Raw genomic sequence first — 12,119 nt, 5'->3', positions numbered from 1 at the left:
ATATTCATTTTATGTTTCGTTATTCTTACTTGAATGGGGACTAGCTTCTCTGGTGTTATTTGCTGTTGTTTGTTTTCTTTTAAATGTAAAAACACAAGGCCTGTGACCTGATGCTTGTAAAATAAAAATAAGCTATCCCACAAATCTCTTCTTAAATAAAGCTAGTTACAAGAAAGTCTTTCTAGCTTTCTGAAAGGCAGTTTTTGTGGCTCACCTTTAGAACTCTTGGTTATAGTAGAGATAAAAACCCAAATCTATACTGACTTTTGTGTTCGCTGTGTTAGATGACTTCATGAAGAATTAAGTTTGCAGCGCTCTTTAGTAAGCTACTTTAATATTTCTCTGTTATCATTGCTGGTTTTTTTTCAGCTGTCCAAGGTGCAGTGCTTTAATGATTTTCTGCAGGCCCTGAAATCAAAGGTGGAAGATAAAGTCTTAGCTGATTTCTGGGAGATCATGATACAAGGTAGGATGGCTTTTAAAAAAGAGTGTTTCTAGTTGTACTATCCATATGTAAGAAAACTTTGCTAGCAGTGAGACACTTCAACTAACCCCAGAGCAGCATTTTGATATGGTTCATTCTTGCAGCTTGTTTAAAAAAATATTTTACGTGGCAACTTCCTCTTTTGCACTAATAATTCCATAACAGCAATATCCATAACACCTTGCCAAGTCTTGTTGAAGTGGTAAAATAATTGTGGAAGAAGAGAGACAAATTAAATGTTACAGGGTAAGGAGAAGAAACGATTTCAGCAGAATTTCAAAATAAATGAAAAAAACTCATACATCAGAGATATAAAAAGATTCTTCCAAATTAAGCTTCAAAAAAGGCATAGATAGCATTGAAATATGTCACTGATCGTTTTGTTTTTAAGCAGCCTGAAGGACAGAATATGTGGTAATATGACACCTACCTATGATTAAACTGGGAGATACAAGGCAGTGCAATTCCAAAAGACAGTCAGAGACTACGCAAGTGATAAATAAAGGAACATTTTCACAAATACGAAACATGGTGAACTAAAAAAAACCCTTTTACGTCATACTCTTGTTTTTAATTGGACCCAGTGCTAAGAAAATCTGTTAAATGCCCAGCTGTATCTCTTAAGGGTGAATGCTATAAAAGGCAATGATATGATTTTGTATAGTGCCTTTCAAAGTCACGAACTCCAGACACTCTGTAATGTCAACTTTGTCCAACTTTTTCAAAATACAAGGTGGGAATTTGTTTAGCAACCCAAAACAACAGCACAAGACAGCACTGAAAGAATTTTATATTCAGTAGTATTGTACCTGACCTTCTCTGAAGCAATTTGAAAAAAAAAAAACAAAAAACAACAAAAACCAGAACAAACTTTGAAAGCACAAAATTTGAGTCTTCCAAAGCCGTGCTAGAATATTGTTGTAATAATTTTTAGTTGATACAAACAAGAGTTTTTAACAAACTGGAGTATATTTTTGAGCAGAAAAAAAAAATACGAACAGAGATTATATTTTGGTAGTAAATAGATTATCATCTTGTGAGAAGATGGCAAGATGACGGTGCTTTATGCATAATCTAGCTGCTCTCACTAGGTCGCTGAAATTGCTTTTCGCTTGCTGCTACCAAAAGCAGAAGTCCTGTTCTCCCTGCTTCTTGCCACTTGAGCCGTCCCCTTTCCTACCCGATGTGGCATGCATTGGGCCTTGTCATGAGCAACTGCAGTCACCAAAAGAGAATGGATGTGAGTTGGTGGCTCAGGAGCAAGGCAGATCTGTTTGACAAGTTCATTTGTCCCATGAAACCCTGCCGTGTAGTTCTATGGGCACATTAAGGTGCCATTGCACTTGTGCTGCTGCTGGAACCTTTATGAGTCTACCCTGAATATGTTCTTTGCTCTCACACCTACAGCTGCTTTATTCAGGCACAAGGATTTGCTTAGCCAGGTAATGAGCTAGACTGGAAAAACTATTGGGGTAAAAAGTAATGGAGAATTTTTTTTTTTTTTTTTGAGTGTCACTGCACAGGATAGTGATGCTGGTGCAACCAGGGAGCAAAGTGGGGGCAGGACCAGCACTTTGGTAGTCAGACTGTAGGTAATCACAACATAAGTGTTTGTATGTTAGGAGTTAATTTTTCTAAGGCTGTTAAGGACCTAAGAGCATGCTGTGAATGACTAAAAGTGTAATTTCTGATAGATTTTCAGCGTTTCATCTGTGATCTATGATTTCAGTGTCTCATTAGTTTGATTGTCACAATATTAGCAGTTTCCTAAATGGATACTTCCACAAGCTTATGAATATGCTCATTAATTTATTTTTGTATCATAGTTGACTCATTTATGCAAGTCACATTTTCCTTTGAGCAGTATTTTTTTATTTTTGCTGGTGGTGATGACACATTCAGAAGTTGGAAGACTTTTTTCATTTCTAACATTAAGTGCGTTTTTGAGAAGCCGTCTAATGATATTTTTATATCTCTTATTTTTTTTAGACAGGATTTCTTTGATCACTAAAGATGAAGCAGAGGGAAGTTTGGTGACTCGTGAAGAGGCTGAAAAGGTATCGTTTTTTTAATGAGCATCTGTTTGTATAGAGCCCTTGCTGTGGAACAGAAGATTCTTTCTTACGTGGATAAATCTTTAGGTGAATGAAATAGGATCCATATGAAATAAGAGTGTTGTTTTGCCACACAATTGAAATTGCCCCAGTTCAGAGTGAAAATGTTTCTCAAGCATGTACCACAGCATTTTGCTTTAATTGGTCTTTAGAAAGTAGCATGTATTGACATCATTGTCTGAATCTACAAAGAATAGGAACTTCAGGAGCTCAGTGTAGTGGAACAGCAATAGACTATATATATGCAAAATCACTGGTTGAACTTCGTAGAAAGAACTGTGATCTCATTGCTAGCACATGAGTTCAAAAATCAGGATACTTTTTTGTCTAAAGCTGTTGTGAACTCTAGCAATATGAAGTTGTTATGGCTATTTTCCACCATATATGCAGTGATATCAGTATTTTCCACTTTATGCAGCTCTTGTGGATTGATGGACATTATAGATGATGCTGGTATTATTATCGGTCATCATATTAGATCCTTTTGGAAACAAAAGTTTTGGAGTATTTGCAGGCATTCTTTCTACAGAAGTATAGCACTTCAGTAACTGCAGTGGTGAATGAAGGATGCCACAGTTGCAAAGGAGTGAGTTCCAACAGGCAGAATGGTGCCTTCTGTTTGAAAGAAAGCAGAATTCAGAGTTGCTGTCAAAAATTGTATTTGTGTGGAGAGGTTAAGATGGGCATTCTTCTCTCAGGCTGCTAGCCATGATTTTAAGTAGTTTAGGAGAAATCAGTAAGTACTTTGCCAAGCAGCAGCTTCTCTAAAAGATGCCACATTGATTTTTGCAACTTCCAGGCCTTACATTAGCAATAACCAGAAGAGGGTAGAAGTAGGTTCTCCATGAGTGAATTAATGAGCGGGTAAAAGGCTGCATTTTAGAAACTTCTTTTTTCATCTGTAACAATTTAGCTCAAGGTGAAGAAGGCACAGAAATGTCATGAAAATGAGCAGATGACAAACTAAGATTCCAGGAAGCTAAGCACATGTGCAGAATACAAATGATAAGAGTATGATGTTTTTTTCTAGACATGAAGGACCTACTGGCTGTTGCTCATCACATGTAGGCTGTATAGAGCAACTTTTTTCCCCAGTGGTGGTTTTAAAGAGTATCAGTTTTTGTTAAATATTCCAAATGCTATGAATTTACTTGAAAACTTCCTAAGAAAAAGTGTTTCTTGAGAACTTCACTTTCTAGTCTGAAACTACCATTGATGCTGAAAATGTGCTAATGCTGTGTGAAATAGCCACTATTCCTTAAGGAAATCTCTGCTAGCCATGAACACCTTACAGCATACTGTTGTCTTAACTGTGAGTTTGGTGCTGAAAAATACTGTGCCTGCAGAAGAATGCAGCACAAATTATAGAGTACCAAGGACTAGATTTACAGCTGCCAGGCTAAGCTGGAGCAAAGCATTTATAGACTGACTTCAAAATTACTTTTCTGTTTAATGTCATCCTACAGTCAGGCAGGTGTTGCAATACAGGAAATTCTTCTGTGATTGATTGAAGGTCCTACAACAGCCATAACTTCCCTTTAAAATAAGGAACTAAGAGAAATTGCATGAAATCAGCTCTGCAACAGGGTTCTTTAACATGGCAGCTACGGTGACTTTCAGAATAAATGGGTTGCATCTCTCTGCTAACTAGACAGTTTGCAGTCCCAGTTATTCACTAGATAACTGCCTCCCCACCGCTCTCCAGATCTAAAACCAGAACCCTGATTTGCCATTGTCTGTCGAGGGTTGGTATGACTTTTTACGTAAGGAACTGGAAGACTGCATATTCTTGGTCTAAGATCTGCAGGGATAGAAAGTTTTATCTTGAGGTTATGGGACTGATCTAAAAATCTAGTACTCCTTGGTCTAGTTAAACCCTGCCACGGGTTTCCTGTGTGATACAAAGCCATCATTTTCCTAGGTTTATAGTAGATTGCAAAAATGATTAATTTGTTTTCTGTACTGAAGATGATACCCTTCACTGAAGGGTTATATTGGATCTTTTAAAATATCACAGAATACAGTAAGATCTACACCTCTGTAATAGGTCACATGCAAATGTGTAGGTCGAGATTGGCTGTCAGTGTGGTCCTATGTGACACAAAAGCCTTTTCTCTTATGTGCAGATCTCTATCTGATAGCAGTTTCAGGGCTGCTTTGGATGTTAACACTTCAGGTTTATAGAGTTGCTGTTTGAAGGACAAAGGAAGACTTACAAGGCCACTTATTAGAGAGGTAACACATAACAATTTTCTTTTTTTTTTTTAGTTGAGCGAGGTTGTCCCTGCATATTTTCCTATCACTGAGAAAAATGGTTTTAGGTAGTTGTGGATGAGTTGTTTGTTTTTTGTTTGTTTGTTTGTTTGTTTTTTTTCTGTAATAGTGGAGATACTCTTTTTAGAGTATGAGGATGATAGGTTAAGAGAACAGAAATGTCAAGTGCTTTTTCTGATTGCTTTGGGGAAGATAATGGATTTCAGCACAACTATTATATGTAATTTGCTTTTGCATAAATGTAAAACAGGTTTTGGAAAAAAAAACAACTTTGGATGTTCAGCATTTGATGGAAACGTCAAGTCTCAATTTATTGCAAATCTTCATCATACATTTCTTCAGCTTTTAGCTTTCTTTACCTAATTTAGTGTGGGAAAGCTAATTTTGAAAACTTTGGAAAATGTGCTACTTTCAGAAATACCATTTGACTCTTAATTAACTGTGTAAAATGAAATTTGATCTGGCACAAAAAGCCTTTCAGAGCTGACAATGTCAGACATACGGCATCTTGAAATTCTAATTCCTCTGGCCCTGTTACCTTCTCATGGTTTTTTTTGCAGCTACAAAATCTGTATGATCAATTGAAGTCAGTGTTAAAACATGAGTGTTGTCTGTAGAGTAAGCTTTCTAAATTCCTTGTGGATGTTGCTGTTTAGGATGTAGCAAGGTCTGATCGTTTTGGTAGCGAGACAGCTAGGCAGAGGTTGTCTACATCCTCTGTCTTTGGTGTTAACCAAAAGCAATGTATTTGCTTTTCATCCTAGTGGTTATATCTGGTACTTTCCCACAAATTGAATGCAGCAGGTAACTTCTTAGTGTTTTACCCCTTGTCTAAAGCTGTCACTATTGCTCTAGAGAAGCATCCAAACATTATGTAAAATAATATTTGAGCTTTTTGCAGTACAAGTATATTGTTTCAGAGATTGGTAGTGCTCCGATAGGGATCCCATGGCCTTTTACACAACCTCCATGGCGGATACAGTTGAGGTCCTGGGGTAAACAGTAGCTTGCTTTCAGGAGCCAGCTGATTGCACAAGAGAGTTACCTAAACTCTAAACAGATATTTATAGCCTGTTTAATGTGATTCTTTTTTAACTAGCTGTTCTCTTTCATCATCTAGTGTTAAAGCGAAGTTGTTCTGAGTTAAGGATGATGGAACTCAAAGTCATGGGATGTGGCTTTTCTTCCTCCATCCTGGCTTTCACAGCCATCTTTTTATCTGGGCCAGGGTTGTTCCTGACTCTGTATACTTGTTCTGGTGCATTTTAGTAAGAAAAAGAAAACCCATGATTTTATAGTAAGGATATTGGTAAAGAGACCGTAATTAAAACTTATAGACAACTGGATACTTTTTAATTAGGAACCCAGTATTGGTATCTTTTTCTATCATTCCAGCTAAATTACTATTTTTTTTCACTGTGTTAGGCTAAGAGAAAAATCATTCGGAGGTAGTTGTACTCCAGATACTATCTGTATGTTCGATTTCATTTGTTATAGTATCTGAGTAACTTACCTTTGTCTTCTGTTTATGGATGCCATACTTTACGTGCAGGGCATATGATGAGTTGTATCAGCAGCTATGGCAATAGAAATTTGCATAATGAATTTTCTATTTTTAGAGACTGGCATTCTAACCATCTTGCATGTTTGAGGTTTTTTTTTTGAAAGTCATGTTTTTATTCATTTGTCAAATGTTAATTGAATTAAATCATAGAATCATAGAACGTGAAATGGGAAACTTCAAAGTTCCACACAGAACTCGAATGTCGTACTTAAGAAATTTGCTAAGCAAGCCATTGGTCAGTTTACGTATGTATTCATATCGATGGAGGGGTGATTTGCTATAGCTACACACAATATTACTTTTAAAATTTTCCTTTCTAAGAACATAAACATGGCCATACTGTAATGGACAAAATTTCCATCTAGCCCAGAATGAAATGTTTGACAGTGGACAGTAACAGATGGGTAAGGAGGAGTGTACTGTCTCAGGCTCCAGCCACTGCTGTCTCAAGTACTTCCTGTGCTTGAGGTTGTTTCTGTGGTCTTAGTAGACTTTGAAGGGTTTCTCTTTTATGAATTTTCAACTTTCCCCATCTCCTCGTGAGACTAGGGACTAGTATTTGCAGCATCTTTATTATAGGTGGTTCTACAGCTTAACTGTATGTTGTCTGAAGAACCATATCCTTTTGTCTGTTACTCAACAATTCAGCACACTTCACCATAAAATCCTTCGAAAGCAGGTCTTACAGAATTTCCAGTACTTTAATATGATTTTGGAGGGTGGAAACCAAAACAAACTTCATTCATAATTTTTAATTACAGGTGGATTTGTTTTGATATACAAAAGGAGACATTCTGTTAATTTAACATTAAGGGTTTGAGTTTTGTCAGTATCATATAAATACTTGTGTTTTCAGTTCTTGGCTCCGAAAGAAAAGGAAAATGAAACTCTGCCTCCCGCAGATGAAGGTGGTGATGTTGATGATTTGGTGAGTACTGTAAAGATATGATATGGCTTTAGAATTAAACTGTAACTGGAAGGTGCAGTGAGAGAGAGCAAGTGCTTCTTATAGCAGTAGGTTGGCGTGCACGGCTTAGAAAACACTTAAAGAATTGAGTCAGAAAAGAGCCATGTGAAATTACTTATTTGCTATTGTAAAACATAACCAGGTATGTAATTTCACGATGGCAAATACTATGTTATGTAGTAACAGGGCTGTTCACGTAGGTTAAATGTGTCCTCTGGTGTGTTTCAAAAGAGCCAGTGAGGCTGCACGTTTGACAGCAGATTGTTATAATTTACTATAATAGTATTTAACAAAGCTTGTAGATCTAGAATGGCTATTTATGTGCGTTGAAAACGGAAAATAATTTTTAAAAAAGATGTTTTAATCTTCTCAGTTAAACTTCTTTATATGGGCTTACTGAAATTCAAGTATTTCAAGAGGTTTTTTTAATAAATATTTTATCCATTTTTTACAGGCTGAGTTTTTACAAATCTGTCTCCAAGGCTTAAGTCGATAGTGTAGACAGTTCTAAAGAAGTTTCAATAGCAGGCAGATTTCTACTTTTGGACTGTGTTTTTTTTAAACCTATAAATTGCTCATACGATTATGTAAAGATGAGATTTTTAGATTTGTTTTTGTACTTTATAGCAGCTTAGTATTAAGTTCTGTGCAGTCTATTTGTGCTACATGATAAGAATTTCCGAATTCACTTGTTTTCTAAGTGCTAAACACACATAAGAAATAACTTTAATTCAATGCTGCTTCTTCAAAATCTGTTTCTTCTGTTTGCAGCTGGACATGATGTGACTGGGAGATACATGGTGACTATGCAAGGAAAGTTTTTGGAAGAGTTCTCTCTGTGAGATGGGGCACAAAACAGGATGCTAATGAGAAGACAGTATATCCATCTTTATTTTCTTGAATGAGAGCAGAAGTTCCAGAGACATTTCCAGTTGGTAAAAATGTCATCTGACTTTTCACAACTAGAACAGAAGATTGAAATAATCTGAAGTATTTGTGAAGTCACGATTCCTTTAAGGCATTTTTTTTTTTCTTTAGCACGCTGAATCTAGCTTATCCTTGATATTCCTTTCAGCTAAATTCTTGTAACTTTGCCTGGGAAAGAAGGTAGAAATGTCACAGTGAGGTTACCAGATAATGTTGAATCTTTAGTGGAGGTAACTCCGTAGCATTATTGTTACAGAGGGAGAAAAGTCTCTATTTTCATTCTTTTTTTTCGTATTAAAAAACAGAGAGAAAAAAAACATAAATGCTTATGGAAAAAAAAAAAATTCTAGGCTAGCGAGTCACAAAGTCATAGTTTGAAATACACAACAATCTGAAGCACACAGCAAAGCCAAGTGTACTGATTTTGCCACGCTGTATCCAAATCAGGTATTATGGTCATCTCTGTACTACAGGTTCTTTATCCTGTCAGCTCAGCAGCAGCTCAACAGTCTCTGTCTCCTTCTGTTACAGATTTTCCTGTTTCATTTTTTAGACTTTTAACTAGTACAGTTACTGTAGATACTCCTGATGCTAAAAGGATGAATGAATTGGTTATATCCCCATTTTGTATGCTGCAGAAAACTGCTAACACGGAGCAGCAGAGTCCATGAAAGCTGTACACTGACACCTGTGATAGATAACTGACAATAGTTGACACTGGTAATCAAAATGGAGTACTGTCTACACAAAGCAATCTGAAGTAGTCAAATACTGCTTAGAAAGAGAGACTCAAGTTTGATTACAGATCTGGAGAGACGCTAATGACACCTCCACAAATGCTTGTTTGTTACAACCAGATTCATTCCTTTAAAAGCTGGTCTTTCATTGTTGCAAATGTATAAACATACTGTGCAAAATTATATTAAGATCTTAAAAAAGAAAAAAATCATAAGCTGTAGTTAAAAAAATGTTTTGGAATATCTGCACTTTATACTGAACAACAGCTCCTGTGTGGGAAACAGCAATTGTTTTTTGCTCTTACTTCCTACACAGCGACCTGCTCTCTCCTCTCTCGCATCCTGTCCTGATTGAGCTCATGCAGACTTTGAAAGGGTTTCTCAAACGCAGATGGCGGGGAGTAAGAGGTCCTTCCAGACCTTTAGAGCATTTGTGTCACCAGAAGATATTTTTCTGAACTGTAAATGAGAACTATTTGATCAGTCCATTGTTTTGAATGTCTTTTAAGGCCAATTTGTTGAGTATAACACTGGTTGGATATTTTTTTTTACAATTTATTAATTTGTTTGATTAATAAAATATTTAAAAATTTGCATTTGTCGTCTTGAGAACCACGTTTGCTAAAATTAGACAATTAACTACCTATGCAGTACCAAAGAGAGAGTTTCAAAAACCCCTTTTCTGGGCCTGCAATGCAAACGCTGAAGATCAAAAGCCCTCTACAGAAGCTGAGTGTGATTATGTATTCTATTCTTTGCGAACTCTAAACTTCACAACACGCCAGTAAAATAATTTTTACCATTTTGCAGAGATTATGAGAAGGCTTGGTCAAGATCAGACAGGATATAGAATTACTTTGCAAATCAAAATAAGGATTAGGGCTTTCTATTTCTTTTGAACCAATTGACCACGTTTTTAGAGAGTATTACTTCTGTCAAGCAATAAACATTTAGTTTATGGAGTATTATTTTATAGATCTTTTTATTGCCTGTACAGCACATTTAGGCTCAGTATGTTAACTGAGTTGCTAGTACTGAAGAGGGGAATGGGAAATTATGACTCGTAGTTAAAATAAGTGAAAGCAAATTCTTAGAAGGCACACAAAGTATCTTTCATTCTGCCCATTCTTCTGGGTGCCAGTCTTTAGAAGCTTGTGATATGTCTTACTGAGAGTTTATCAGATGGCAACCTGATTTTTACACTTGTGCTTTGGCAAAGGGTCAGCTTTCAGATTCTTACTAAATGACTTGAAGAGATCTTTCACTTAGTCTAAGCCCACATTTTCAGTGACAAAGTCTTACCTAGTTACTAATTACATTGAGAATACTTGGTTCTGAATACTGGCCAGTCTTCAGAAGCAATAGAGCAGTTAGTCATCCACTTCAGAAGCAGACATGCAGGAAATGCCGTGCAAATTTGTTTTCTTGCAAGCAGCAGAACATCCCGTCTTGTACTTCATAGCCAGAGAAATTATCAGTGTCAAGAAAAGGTAATGGCTGTGCTTTTTGTTATGCGTTACCGATTTATTTTCTTTTTCCCCTGGAAGGAATACCTCTCTGGAAAGCCCACTCTGGGTGCTGGTAGTATGGGACAGTAACCTTGATTAGCCTTGTTTGCTGAGAGAGCAAAGCTTATGATTGTTGTCTGTGTCTTTCTGTTAATCTACTGCTCTGATGTCTTTAACTTATTGGGCAGTATCAGCCAGCTTTGATGGAGGGGCTGTGATTTCAGCATTATGTTTTAAAAGATTTTTATGAAAGTTGATGCTGGGAAGAGGTGAATGAGAAAGGAATGAGTAGTTCAGCCTTTTTCCCTCTTTGGCTGGCCTGGCAGCTGGGAGTACCAGCCAGCAGGCTAACCATCATGTCACATCAGCAGTATTATTTGTTGCCTAGTCTGCAGATCCTCTTCCTGCTTCACTTCCTCGATTAAAAGAGGAATGTGGACTAGAAAAGATAATTTGCAGCATGGACTTTGGGAGGTGGAAAGTATCCCGAGGTATTATACCAGGAAGCCTAATTAATAGGGGAGAGAGCTGGGGCTATAGTGTGAAACCGATTACTTCACAGAAAGGACAAAATACTGGGTTTGGGAGCCATAGAGAAAGAAAGAGGCTCTTCCAGTAACAGAGTACTGGGAATCCATAAGCAACTAGGATATATCAGTTCTGCTAATGAAGTGGGTTGCTCTGTCACTGAGTAGTGGGGTCTGCTGACTCTGTAACACAGTTCTCAAGTCTTGTCTCATTCATTGTTGTACTGAGAAACCCAGTTTATGCTCTCAGACAGTTGTGACAATGTCACAGAAGCAGTGGAAGGTAACTTCCAAAATGTTAGATAGTTAAAGATTTGTGATTTGTGTGATACTAGATTGACTTGAAATGAATTGTCAGGTCGACAATATGGTGTCAACATGTTTAGAAGTTCTGGAAGCAAGGCTCCATCTCTGTGCTTACAATGTGGCATAAAAGTGTGACACATACCATCAAAACATTTCTAATGTGAGGAGATCTATTCTGCTGCACTGTGGTCTCTTAGTTGCCAGGTTAGATTTTCTTCTTGCTCTTTCCCAATGCTTTGTTTTTGGCAGAATTGTCTGTGTGGTGTTGGGGCAGGGTCTTTGGAATTAGAGAATGAGGAAGGAAATTCACAGTCATCAGTGGAAGACTGGAGAAGTTACTCAGGCTGCAAGTTCTGCAATCAGGGCCCATCTTTATATTCTGCTTTTGCACATTGCTTAGCATAGCAGATCTTGCTCTTAGGATGAAGTTGTGGCCACTACCACAAGTTAGATGATATAAGGTAAGGGAGGAGTTCCCTTGTGATCTCAGTTGGGATGGCAGTAATCTGGAAAGAGGAAGCGTTTGGGCTTGTATTTTGTTAAGCTGGCAAATGTACTGGTGGATATTCCTGTTGTGCTTATAAGCAATGGGATTGTTTAGGTTTTATTCCCTCCCCTGTCCCCAAGTGAAAGAAGTAGTTAACTTTAGCTGTTGGTTTGTGACAGGAAACTCATTTCCACCAAACTTTCAGCTTTGCTTCCTTTTCCCTT

General features: G+C 37.2%; 1 protein-coding gene across 1 annotated transcript in view; it reads left to right on the top strand.

The window, feature by feature from the left end:
• Positions 1-9,601, top strand: part of XRCC5 (X-ray repair cross complementing 5) — a 56,984-nt gene extending 47,383 nt beyond the window's left edge. Inside the window, exons 18-21 of the mRNA XM_086615251.1 lie at positions 370-466; positions 2,474-2,541; positions 7,293-7,364; positions 8,175-9,601. Of these exons, the coding sequence (XP_086471377.1) occupies positions 370-466; positions 2,474-2,541; positions 7,293-7,364; positions 8,175-8,189 (252 nt within the window). The 3' untranslated portion in view covers positions 8,190-9,601. The remainder of the gene's footprint in view (positions 1-369; positions 467-2,473; positions 2,542-7,292; positions 7,365-8,174) is intronic.
• The last annotated feature ends 2,518 nt before the right edge of the window (positions 9,602-12,119 follow it).

The sequence above is a fragment of the Tauraco erythrolophus genome, chromosome 8 (genome assembly GCF_009769465.1).
Source record: "Tauraco erythrolophus isolate bTauEry1 chromosome 8, bTauEry1.pri, whole genome shotgun sequence".
NCBI classification, from domain to species: Eukaryota; Metazoa; Chordata; class Aves; order Musophagiformes; family Musophagidae; genus Tauraco; species Tauraco erythrolophus.
This window is presented reverse-complemented; position numbering and strand designations above follow the sequence as displayed.